Source organism: Gadus morhua, chromosome 7 (genome assembly GCF_902167405.1).
Source record: "Gadus morhua chromosome 7, gadMor3.0, whole genome shotgun sequence".
Classification (NCBI taxonomy): Eukaryota; Metazoa; Chordata; class Actinopteri; order Gadiformes; family Gadidae; genus Gadus; species Gadus morhua.
Window position 1 is genome coordinate 33,038,081 of NC_044054.1, and position 12,500 is coordinate 33,050,580.

At 47.1% G+C, this 12,500-nt stretch overlaps 2 protein-coding genes and 3 non-coding genes across 5 annotated transcripts in view; 4 read left to right on the forward strand and 1 right to left on the reverse strand.

Annotated features, from left to right (window-relative positions):
* Positions 1 to 142: 142 nt before the first annotated feature.
* On the forward strand, positions 143 to 6,227 carry npm1a (nucleophosmin 1a). Its single transcript, XM_030361299.1, has 11 exons — positions 143 to 390; positions 1,943 to 2,022; positions 2,549 to 2,668; positions 3,222 to 3,315; positions 3,837 to 3,952; positions 4,063 to 4,139; positions 4,230 to 4,257; positions 4,405 to 4,488; positions 4,911 to 5,012; positions 5,137 to 5,211; positions 5,328 to 6,227. The coding sequence occupies exons 1-11, from the start codon at positions 342 to 344 to the stop codon at positions 5,370 to 5,372; spliced, it is 870 nt and encodes a 289-aa protein (XP_030217159.1). The 5' UTR covers positions 143 to 341; the 3' UTR covers positions 5,373 to 6,227.
* Positions 2,211 to 2,346, forward strand: LOC115548039 (small nucleolar RNA SNORA70). The gene has a single exon (XR_003977479.1). It is a non-coding gene; the product is annotated as a small nucleolar RNA SNORA70 (small nucleolar RNA).
* LOC115548038 (small nucleolar RNA SNORA70) lies at positions 2,803 to 2,938 on the forward strand. Its single transcript, XR_003977478.1, has one exon. It is a non-coding gene; the product is annotated as a small nucleolar RNA SNORA70 (small nucleolar RNA).
* LOC115548037 (small nucleolar RNA SNORA70) lies at positions 4,662 to 4,797 on the forward strand. The gene has a single exon (XR_003977477.1). It is a non-coding gene; the product is annotated as a small nucleolar RNA SNORA70 (small nucleolar RNA).
* LOC115547235 (T-cell leukemia homeobox protein 3-like) overlaps positions 5,922 to 12,500 on the reverse strand; it is a 14,212-nt gene continuing 7,633 nt past the window's right edge. The window contains exons 2-4 of the mRNA XM_030361298.1: positions 9,050 to 9,713; positions 7,778 to 8,015; positions 5,922 to 7,315 (exon numbers count right to left, since the gene is read on the reverse strand). Of these exons, the coding sequence (XP_030217158.1) occupies positions 7,108 to 7,315; positions 7,778 to 8,015; positions 9,050 to 9,497 (894 nt within the window). The 5' untranslated portion in view covers positions 9,498 to 9,713 and the 3' untranslated portion in view covers positions 5,922 to 7,107. The remainder of the gene's footprint in view (positions 7,316 to 7,777; positions 8,016 to 9,049; positions 9,714 to 12,500) is intronic.

The following is a 12,500-nucleotide window of genomic DNA, read 5'->3' on the forward strand; positions in this document are numbered from 1 at the left end:
GAACGCAGGGGGCATTAACAGGAGGTTATACCCCCCCTGACCGCTGGGGGCAGTAAGAGGAGGTTATACCCCACCTGACCGCAAGGGGCAGTAACATGAGGTTATACCCCCCCTGACCGCTGGGGGCAGTGCCCAGCTCCAGAGGAGGTTGTGTCATTCACACGCGGTGCGCAGAGGAAGGTGCGCGCCTTAACTGTTCGCCACACGTGTATTCTCCTTAGTCTTCCCTCCAGTCCGTAGTGAACCGACGGTCAGTAGTGAGGCTCAGCACACAGCAGAGGAACCTTCACCGCTCATCTGCTATAACTTATATCATAACTTATCTACTGTAACTCATCACCATGAACGGCATGGACGAAGAGACGATGGCGCCACAGAACTTCCTCTACGGTAAGAAGATCTTTTCTGCGTCATTCCCACACGTGTCCGCGTTTAACTTTGTGAATCTTACACCAAAAATCATAAATCATGGATCATAGTTCATAGATAATACATCGTGTAACGTTAAGAGTGTCCGCCGCCTGCGGGTAACGGGGGCACCCCGGTTAACTGCGCGCTCGTCGCTCCTCTAACGGTTCAGTCCAGAAGTGGTTTGGAGCTCCACGGGAAACACGTGTTCTTTAAGATGGCGGCGACACGCTGGAGGAGAACCGGGACCTGGACTACTGAGCCAGTCTCATGAATACTGAGACCGGCTCACTCCGAGACCAGGACCTCCTGAGACCGGCTCAGTCAGGCCTGGACGTCTTCTCGTTCAGGGTCTTAAGAAACCTACACGTAAATGATAGTCTTAGAGATGGACCGTTTACTGCGTGGACCTTAGGACCGCTCATGGTGTCAGAACCTCGGCCTCAAGTCTCCACGTGTAGGATCATCCCGGGTCAGGGCTGTTTTTAGGGGGGCGGGGGGGGGGGGGGTGGAGACCCCCGGCCTGAGGTCTCCACGTGTAGGATCACCTCAGGTCAACCCACATACCTGTGAGTATCCCCGCGACACTAAACCAACCCGGAGACCCTCTCCCGACGTGTATCGTGTTCATCACACTAAAACCTCAAAGGGTGCAGGGGGTTTAAGTTTTAATCCGTTTTGAATGTTGAAGTAACGTGAGGCCCCCTCTGTCCCCCGGGAACGGTCCAAACGTGCGTAATCACGCACAGTTGGTAATGCAGGGTTTTCGTGCGGAATGTATAGGAGCGCACTTAATTCGATTATGGTCTAATTAACTTGTGATTCACTATGAAGACGCGACGTGTTCCGTGCTAAACGCACGCGTGTGCGACCACGTGGAAACATGGCAGCAGACTCGTACAGGAAGATCTAGGTGGGCTTTAAAATGTATCGTTTGATATCGGCGTAAGATACATACGGTAACTTAATTAGTATATATTAAACCTAAAATGTATTAAATGTTGATGGGATCCAGGCCAATTTGATTTCACTGAATACTGTTAGTTTGACACAACCTGAATTTACCTACATTGAGTTAATAAAGATTGGTCTTTCAATCGATGTAATCTAAACACGTTTTTCTGACCGTAAACTAGTACTAATTGACAAATGCATAAGATGTAAAATATATTTTAATATATATTTTATATTGGCTAAATTAACCACTTGAGAAGATGCATGGATGTAAATTTTGTATCTATGAATATATATCTTGAATAAGATCCCCAGTATCTATCTACTTCACCATGCTGCTGTAATCAGCCACTTATATGGCGGGTTCAAGGAAGTCCATGTATTGATATAGCGTTTTAACGCCACTAGGGGGCAGCAGAATGCAAAGATTGGTTGACTATTGAGTAGAGACAACGGGCTTAACTCTAAAGAAAAATAAATAAAAATCATAAACTAGTCTAGAGCAGGCTTTCACAACCATCGCTTTAACACCCGTCTCTACTGTGGTACTAATGTCATCCATCTTGTCTTTCTCCTCCAGGGTGCAAACTGGAGGCTGGGAAGGACATCACGTTCAACCCCGAAGACGACGACTTCGAGCATCAGCTAGATTTGAGAATGGTGAGTCAGTCTCCGGTTAATAGTCGTAAACGAACGAGAGATGCTTGAGTTTCGTGCATTCTCCTGCACGCCAACAAACAGCTCTGCTGGCCGTCGATCCCAGAGGTACTGCGGTGCGGTCCGCAGTCTCACTCACCCCTCGGGACAGACGGCCTGACCTCCATCTTTGGGCCGACGCCCTGACCCCCTTGCAGTCTATTAAGCCGACCGGTTCTGCTGCCAGTGCTTTACCGGTGTGCAAAGGCTGCATACAGCGACTCATTGGTTTGTGTATGTACTCAGCTGGGCAGTGCTGAGAGCTTTAAAGGGACCATTGAGACAAAGGTTTAGTCCATCCCAACCACTCTGATGTGGTGTTCCCCCGGGTGACATTTGAACCAATTTACTGTGCATCGCTCCCAGATTTACACAAGTCTGCTAAATGACAACGTTAAATAGAAGAAAAGGTATTTTATTATAAATGCAATTCCATGGAGGCCATAAGCAAGGCCACGGCTTCTCCTAACCCACGACTCTCCCCCCGCAGGCCTGCGTCGACGCCACCACCAAAGACGTGCTGCACGTGGTGGAGGTCGAAGGTCAGGACGAGGAGGGTCAGAAGGTCACAGCGGTGCTGGCATCTCTCAAACCCTCCACCCTTCCCAGCGTGAGTCGACCCCACCCTGAGAACTACGTTTCCCCTCCACACCGGGACTCGTCCCCCTGATTAGTGTTTTTAAATGCCTCTGTCCTCGGGACAGACGGCCTGACCTCCATCTTTGGGCCGACGCCCCGACCCCCTTGCAGTCTATTAAGCCGACCGGTTCTGCTGCCAGTGCTTTACCGGTGTGCAAAGGCTGCATACAGCGACTCATTGGTTTGTGTATGTACTCAGCTGGGCAGTGCTGAGAGCTTTAAAGGGACCATTGAGACAAAAGGGTTTAGTCTAAAGTAACCTCCAACCATTCTAGGCGCGTGGTTGGGGTGTCATCGTGTAAAGTGTTTTTAGCAAACCTGTTTTTTAATCAAATCATCCCAGACCCACTAAGTTAGTTTAGTGGGGTTTAGCCGATTTGTTGACTGTCAAGTTAGATTTCTTAGATTGGTAAACATTTAGATTTTCTCCGTATTCCTAAACTCTACGTCACCTCACGGTGAGGTGAACTAAACTCTACTTCTGTGCTCCTCTGTGCTGACGCTGTGTTGATGCTCTGTTCCAGGTGTGTCTCGGCGGCTTCACCATCACACCTCCAGCTGTGTTCCGTCTCAAGGCGGGCACCGGCCCCATCCACATCAGTGGCCAGCACCTCGTCAGTACGTACCCCCCCGTTCACCGCAAACATTGATGTTGCGGTTCTGAACCACGCGGTTCTGGGGTCCGGGCCTCCTGGAGCCAGGAGCCCTGACCTGCGACCTACTTAGGATTACCTGGATAAATTACACGTTAGTGTTCAAAGCTAAACTACTCGAACTAAATGGTAATCACAGGTCGTTAGCAGCTGTATTGAGATGCCACCACAGCTGGTTCTGAATGTTGCGTCGCTCAGGTTCATAAAGCTGACATAATATACCGGCAGGTGTGAGTGTTATTAGCTGTTACCAAGTGGGCGTGTCCACCTGTAGCAAATGTTGCTCTTCCATTAGTCGTACATCTAGGCAGATTTTCAAAACGTCTTGTAACTGCTCTACACACTCGCCTGGTTTAATGTCACCTTTAAGACTACAAGAGACCCCGCTAGCTCCTATTAAAGACTGCATCGGTCAGTATGTTGGCCCTTAAGGTGTACGGTCGTGGTCCATCAGGCTTTAATCCCATGCTGTGCCCCCCCCTCTAGTAATGGAAGGTGAGCAGTCATTTGACGAAGGGGAGGAGGAGGAAGACGAGGAAGAGGAGGAAGAGGTCCCAATATCAAAGAAAAGACCGGCCGCATCACCGGCGGGCAAGAACCAGGTGGGTGGCCTGTTGCCATGGAGAACGGCGGCTGCTGATGAATGACCCCCCCCCCCCCGCCGGATTACCTGTCGCCTAACGACTCCTAATGACCTCTCTCTCACCTGCAGAAGAAACAAAAGAAGGAAGTCGAGGAGGAGGAAGAAGATGAGGATGATGATGAGGACGACGAAGATGAAGACGACGAGTGAGTAAAAACGGCAGCGCGGACAAAAAGTTGAATTCATAATCTTTGTCGATGAAATAATAATCTCTCTTCTCTCTCCGTCTTCATCAGAGACGACGTGGAAGACTCTCCAGTTCCGGTGAGTTTCTAAAAACTCCGCTTCACGTTTCTTATCCAGTTCAAATGTTTACCACGCTCAATGTCTGGTTAATCGAGTATCGACCACCAACTTGTTGGTCTGGTCCTTTCCTCTCCTCACTGTGTACTTCATCTGTTCTCCCTGCAGGTGAAGGCCAAGCCTGCGCCCAAAGCTAAGACCCCCGCACAGAACGGCAAGGGTGCCAAATCCACCACACCCGTCAAGAACTCGGTAGGTCCAGATTCAGCGTTTTGTATATTCATTGAGGCGGCAACGTTTGCTCATCCACCATCCACTGCATAGTTTCTATATTATATAAATGGCTGCCCCGGAGCAAGTCGATCCCCCAAATGGTCCACATGGACAGCCTGCCGTCTATCTTTGGGACCGACGCCCTGACCCCCTTGCAGTCTATTAAGCCGACCGGTTCTGCTGCCAGTGCTTTACCGGTGTGCAAAGGCTGCATACAGCGACTCATTGGTTTGTGTATGTACTCAGCTGGGCAGTGCTGAGAGCTTTAAAGGGACCATTGAGACAAACCCCGCCCCTACGGCCACTGGATGGCTGAATCCACTGTGCTTTCCATTTAAGATGAAAAGGGTCTGCTAATGAACTGAATGGTAGACGTCCCCTAACTGAGTGTTTCTCCGCAGCCCAAGACGCCCACCAAGACTCCCACCAAGAGCCCCAAGACCCCCAAGAAGACCCCCACCTTCGAAGAGGCCAAGCTGCATATCCTGGCGTCCATCAAGAAGGTTTGTGAATCTGCTCTGGGGTCTCGACGTCTCTGACGTTGCGAGTCGTGATGATCCACGACCAGCGGATCTATCTAACCCACTATCAAACCATCAGACTAACCAGTCCTCTGTGTCTCTGCAGGGCCAGCCCCTCCCCAAGCTCCAGCCCAAGTTTGAGAACCTGGTGAAAAACGCGTACAAAATTTCGGACGCCAAGGTACAGAACATTGATATACTCAGTCATGTAAACGTGTTGAAGTGCTTCAGACGCTGTGTGGAGCTGCCACGCTCACAGCTGCCTCCGTGTGTAACGCCGTCTCCTCTCTGCCCCAGGTCCTTGAAGATCTCTGGAAGTGGAAACAGTCATTGACAGAGTAAAGCACCAACCCCCCCACCCCACCCCCACGTTGTTTCAAACCTGAGGTGACCGGTGTCCCCACACCGCTGACCCCTCAGACGTCCGGCCGCGACGCCGCCTCTCCAACGCGGGCGCGAGGCGTGATTGGCATTTCTGTAAATAAAAAAACTGTTCTATCTTTAAATGGCTCCTGAACTATGAAGGCGGACTCCAGTGCCTTGTTCCGTTTGTTTTTAATTAACTGTTGAATAAATTGACGAGGTCCACATGCACAGTCGCCCTTGTCTTCAGTAAGAAGTTGGAGGTTCGAGACTCACCGGTTTCAACCCGTTACATCAGCTTCTTTTACGCTCAAAGATGGACTAATCTGTTGTACAGCACAGTCAAAGTTTGCGGTACCAAACGTAGTTGTAAAGCATTTTGTTAGTCGCTCAAATGATGATGGTTACTTCCTGTTCAAACCCTTGGGCAGAAACATCTAGTGCCCTGGCTTTGGTACCATTTGTTATCTGAAGTCTGTTTTGATCGATTGTGATTCGTGCCCTGAGAGCTTAACGAGGCAGGTTCTATTTTCCGTCCCAAGTTAATCAATGGCGAATATTCATGAAGCGCTTAAATTGTACTTTAAGAATTAAGTTGCTTAAATTTTAAAGTCTGCCGTGACATCTGCATGACGCCGTTTGAACCCAAACCATTCCACGCTTTGATTTGTTATTTTGCTGCAACGTTTATTTGAAATCAGCAATGAGATTAGTTCTTCACATGTATGTAATTAGACTGTTTTGCAATGGATCTTGTATAGCGAAGATTTTTGGAACCTCGTTTGTTACCTGACATGCAGCTGTCCACTTAATACATAAAGACTTCAAGATCTATGGCTGTCTGTTTTCTATTTTGCATCGTATTGATTTTTTTTGTTTCAGAAATGTTTCAGTGACACGCACGTAAATTCAGCTGCATCTTGGTTAATTTACATGTTAATATAGAGGGTTATACTGAAATCCTGATAAGTTTATTTCAGGTTAAGAATGGACAGCGTTGAGCTTGGAAGTCCTTCATCTCAATTGATCAAACTTAAAAAAGATAAATGGCATATTCATGATAAAATGCACATGTTTTGGAAACATTAAATTTACATTTTATAATCTGAAAGACGAGCATTACATATTTGAAGCTATTGCTGATAAAATATATCCATCTAGCATTGTGACTAGATAAAGCTGTTTTCAAGATAATGTTTACTTCTAGGTATTTATAATCTCTCATGGAGGTCAAAGGGTAACATTAAATGGTAGAGTATCAAATGGTAATTGTGTTGCATGCATCATATAGGTTTGGTCAAAGCCTTGCCACTTGAAATACATTTGCTTGTGTAGTTCCTGTCAAAGTCTGACTAATTTCCCTGAGAGATAGAAATGTACGCAGACCATATCTGCATGTCCATGTGTCTTAAAGAGTTTGACAGCATTCTACTTCATACTCCATCCTTTTGTTTGGCAACTGTTCTTTTTTTAATGAATCCCAAATCCGTCGGTCCCTTTGATTCCAATGAAGTGCAGATAGTTCGTTATAAGGATCCAGCGTTCATCAATGAGTTATGGCGTGTCCAAACAAATTTAACACCAAGGTTTTCTTTAAGATTTAGATGGATGGTCAGAAAAAGCGAAAAATCAACTGATGGAACTGTTCGGGGTGACACATCTTTGGGGGGCTTCGGCCACCCCAGGGCACCGCCGCTGGATACGCCCCTGGTCCTCAAGCGCTGGGCAGCGGCTCCTCGGCCTTCAAGGCCCAGGAGGGGAGCTTCTGCCCGGGGAAGAGAGCTGAGTTGTGGCAACGGAGGAGCGGTTCTCCAGGGAGCGAGTCGAGATGTAGTTTTTTGTGCAAGGCGTCGTGTTGGAATTGAACAATCAACCTGTTTGCCTGCTGGCGCTCCGCTTCCCTCTCCTCCGCCGTCTGCCGTCTGCTCACACGCGCACATGCACACGCACAGAGAAAAGGATGGGGAGGATTTAGAGATTTAAAGAGAAATAGGCTAGAGTAGACTGTCTGTAGGCCTATCTATATTTAATAAATTATTTGACACGAATAACCGACGTAACAATTTCATCTACCTTATTATATTCGGCTTTTAGACTAATATAAGATTTAAATGCAAATATAATCTCCTATAATGATTTGGTAGGCTAATTTAATTAATAGGCTACATAAGGCTATAACTGAGTTAATAAATTAAATTCTGTAACTCAACAATGTTTGGAAAGGCAGTGATGTTAAAAATTATTTATCTTTGTTTAGTGGCATTCAGTTTGAATAATTTTGAACTTTAACGTTTTCACTTTTAACGTAGTTGGAATAAAGCAGTTGTTGCCGTTCATTTTCTTGCATTAATTTCTCCGACGCTTCGAGGCCTTTCGCTCCGTACCTCCACTTGGTTCTGCGGTTCTGGAACCACGTCTTGACCTGCGCGTCCGTCATCGTGAGGCTCTTGGCTAGGCAGGACCTCTCGGCGCTGGCCAGGTACTTCTGCCGGTAGAAGCGCTTTTCCAGCTCCGAGATCTGCAGTCTGGAGAAGGACGTACGGGGCTTCTTCCGCTTGGGCGGTGTGCGGTTCTGGTAAGGATGGCCGACACGGCGCACCACGGTGAAGGACGTCAAGTTGGCTGAGGGAGAGAAGAAACACGAAAGGAGAGGAGAGGAGATAAGGGAGAGGAGAGGAGCGAGGGAGGTAAGGAAAGGGGACGTGTAGTGTGTGTGTATGCGTGTGTGTGTGTGTGTGTGTGTGTGTGTGTGTGTGTGTGTGTGTGTGTGTGTGTGTGTGTGTGTGTGTGTGTGTGTGTGTGTGTGTGTGTGTGTGTGCGTGTGCGTGTGTAAAGGCGCGGCCTCTATAAGATGATCCTTGCTAGACGAGCTACTTTACGCACGAAGTTTAAAATGTTTATTTTTGCTATCAATATCAGTAAACGATAGTCCTACTTAAATATGTATAATAAATTGATCATCTTCTAAATAATATTTTAACATCAAATCAATATTTTCAAAATAGGATAGGAAATTAAATCCGGGTCCAAATATGTGTCGTCACATCAGGGACTGGATCAGGAACTATGATAATAATGTGTTTCTGTTAAAAAATATATGTAATAGTATTCTATTAAATAACATATTGTGGAAAAAAACATCCAATGCGACTATTAAAAGTAAAAGAAAATCCGATTTACACACGTAAATCGGATTTTAACCAGCCTATATTATGAGCTGAAATATGATTATGGGTCATTTCGGGTTTTACATTTTTTTTCACTCATGATTATGGTGACTTGGAAAGAGCAAAGAAATGTAAATTAAATAGTATTAGAGCGTTTTGGATATGTTTCATATTTTGGGTGAAAGACTAAACAGTTTAACTTAAAACAATTAGCCTAACCAAGAATTAACAGTTGACTTAACAGTTTAACTTAAAATGAGTAACCAAGACTTAACGGTTTAACTTAAAACAAGTAACCAAGAATAAACTGTTTAATTTCAGATTAAACGGTTCTAGACCTCATTGGATGAACGCTGAAGCCCCATTACGCACACTCTGAGCCCACAGACTAAAAGCTAACAAATTTAGAAAACGTATTCAACTGATGAACACATTCCATCTAACGACAGAACAGTTGTATTGGCGTTCATCGGTCTAAACATCGGCTACCTGCGAACCGGTCTTTGGCGAACTGCTGGCTGCTGTTCATCCAGGGGAGAAACCCCAAAGGGGACCCCACGGGGGCTCCGAGCGGCCGGTGCGCCGGAATGCGGATCACCTCTCCCGGGGTCGGGGTCAACTGGAGTCGGTACGGATGTGGTTCCTCGTACGGTAGCGTCATCCCGTGGAACGACCCGGACAGGGAGGCGAAAGGTTCGACGCGGGCAACTGCAGGGCTCGCGTGAAAGCTCCCGCCGCCGGGGAAGAGACCCAAGTCCGAGGTGGGCCCGGCGCCCCGCCTCCTCAGGAGGACATCTGCTTCCGATCCTCCACCGACTGCACCGCAACCCAGGATCTGGTCGATCCCGAAGCGGATGGTCGTTGGTTGTTGCGGCGGGCCGTTCCGTTTAGAGGCCCCTGGGCGGCCGCTGGACCCGGTGCCGGACCCCGGGTCCATCTCCACCTTCTATCCGGGGATTAACCTCTGCTGTCCGGGGTTCATCCGATGGGTAGGCGCAGGGAGGGGTCTCTCTCATTCCTGTGCGGGCTGCAGGGCTCTGGGTGCGGGCTGGGCTGGGTGCTGCCCTCGGTGCTGCGGAGACGAGCGGCTCATGCTCTGCTTGTGGCGGAGGCTCCGCTGTCTGCTCCGGTGGAGGATGAAGGATGTCTATATCTGAACGAGAAGGGAGAAGGGTTAAGGGTACACCCCCTCCCTCCCTTTCTCTCTCTCTCTCTCTCTCTCTCTCTCTCTCTCTCTCTCTCTCTCTCTCTCTCTCTCTCTCTCTCTCTCTCTCTCTCTCTCTCTCTCTCTCTCTCTCTCTCTCTCTCTCTCTCTCTCTCTCTCTCTCTCTCTCTCTCTCTCTCTCTCTTATTGCTTCTCTCTGTTTTCTTTTTCTTGCTCTCTCTCACTAACATACAAACAAACACATGCACATGGCCATCAACAGACACACACACACACACACACACACACACACACACACACACACACACACACACACACACACACACACACACACACACACACACACACACACACACACACACACACACACACACACACACACACACACACACAGACACACACACACACACGTTTCTATTTATTAATCTCGAAACACCTAATGCCAGACATACATTGACTGAATAACTTCAAATAAATCGGGGATAGGTTGAAGCTATGATTGATTTTTTTAATCATACTTTGTAAGTAAAAAATACTATTTTTATTGTTTTTCAACTTTTCGCTTCAAGAGACGATCATCATATTTTTACTGGCATTGAGCAAAGACCCATACAAATGTTTAGTTGCAGTTAGAATCGTGTATCAATATGCATTCTTATCGCATTACTCTTCAATGTTATACATGCATTAGAAAGGGCAGCCTTAATCACTCTAGTGCTGTATTAGTTTCAGGAAACTGAAACAGTGTGTTCAGTCCCATATGAGGCTATTTAGAGGAATTACTTTTTTCTTTTGGAGTGTTTAATTAGTAATTGTACTTTCATCTGTACTGCGGGTAAGGGAAAGTCATTTTATACGAGGCCTACGTTGTACAACAAGCAATACTTAAAAACATCATCAAACCTTACAAAGGACGCTGTGATGTGATGAAACGTCAGACACTCAAGGCCCTTTTAAGGGCAAACTTCCCCGTCTGACAGTTTGTAAACTATGTTAGAGATTTGACTGAAGCCCGGAAATAACCCAAATGTAGGAACATGGTAACATGCTCGCAGTGTGTTTTTATCAACATGTAGGCTTTTTAATATCGTAGTGGAGTAAATAAGAGCGAGGTTATAAACACAGCGGGGTTACCTTGTTAGGGCCGTCTCCTTTCCCCTCGTTCTGCAGTCAACGTTAGCGTCGACTCAGCGTCCCGATCGCACCGCAATAAAACACAACCACCCAAATCTTTTTCTCCTTCATGAACTCCCAGTTAGTGGCCTTTCAAAGCTTCAGACCGAGTCAGCCCCGCCATCTGAAAACCGCTGCAGAATCCACCATTTATCAAGAAACAGCTATCTTTAGAGCCGCAGCTATTGTTTGGTTTGGGAAAACTTTCCAGCTTCTTCATCGCTGCAATCCCAGACCTTCCTTTATTAGAAACCGCGGTTTACAAGGCCTGTCCAACACTTGTTTATTAAGGAGTCCTTTGAATAAATAATTTTATTATCAATTCTTTCATTATCTATCTATCTATCTATCTGTCTGTCTGTCTGTCTGTCTGTCTGTCTGTCTGTCTGTCTGTCTGTCTATCTATCTATCTATCTATCCATCTATATGTTTGTATGCATGATGTATGTATGCATGTATGTATGTATGTATGTATGTATGTATGTATGTATGTATGTATGTATGTATGTATGTATGTATGTATGTATGTATGTATGTATGTATGTATGTATGTATGTATGTATGTATGTATGTATGTATGTATGTATGTATGTATCATTATGTCTGTATGAATGTGTGCATGTCTGTTTGTCTAACTAACTGTCTTTCTATCTCTCTCCATCCATCCATCCCTCTCTCTCTCTCTCTCTCTCTCTCTCTCTCTCTCTCTCTCTCTCTCTCTCTCTCTCTCTCTCTCTCTCTCTCTCTCTCTCTCTCTCTCTCTCTCTCTCTCTCTCTCTCTCTCTCTCTATATATATATATATTCATCTCTCTATCATATCTATCGCTCCATCTCTGTCTTTCTATCATACAGATGCTTGGCCGGTTGTGAGATGGCCAGAGACCAGAGACCAGAGACCAAAGACCAGAGACCAGACCAGAGACCAGAGACCAGGGACCAGACCAGAGACCAGACCAGACCAGACCAGAGACCAGAGACCAGAGACCAGACCAGAGACCAGAGACCTGAGACCAGAGACCAGACCAGAGACCAGAGACCAGACCAGACCAGAGGCCAGAGACCAGAGACCAGAGACCAGAGACAAGAGACCAGAGATCAGAGACCAGAGACAAGAGACCAGAGACCATAGATCAGACCAGAGACCAGACCAGAGACCAGACCAGAGACCAGACCAGAGACCAGGGACCAGAGACCAGACCAGAGACCAGAGACCAGAGACCAGAGACCAGACCAGAGACCAGACCAGAGACCAGAGACCAGAGACCAGACCAGAGACCAGAGACCAGACCAGAGACCAGACCAGAGGCCAGAGACCAGAGACCAGAGACCAGAGACAAGAGACCAGAGATCAGAGACCAGAGATCAGAGACCAGAGACAAGAGACCAGACCAGAGACCAGACCAGAGACCAGACCAGAGACCAGAGACCAGACCAGAGACCAGAGACCAGAGATCAGAGACCAGAGACCATAGACCAGACCAGAGACCAGACCAGAGACAAGACCAGTGACCAGACCAGAGATCAGACCAGAGACCAGGGACCAGAGACCAGAGACCAGACAAGACCAGAGACCAGACCAAAGACCAGACCAGAGACCAGGG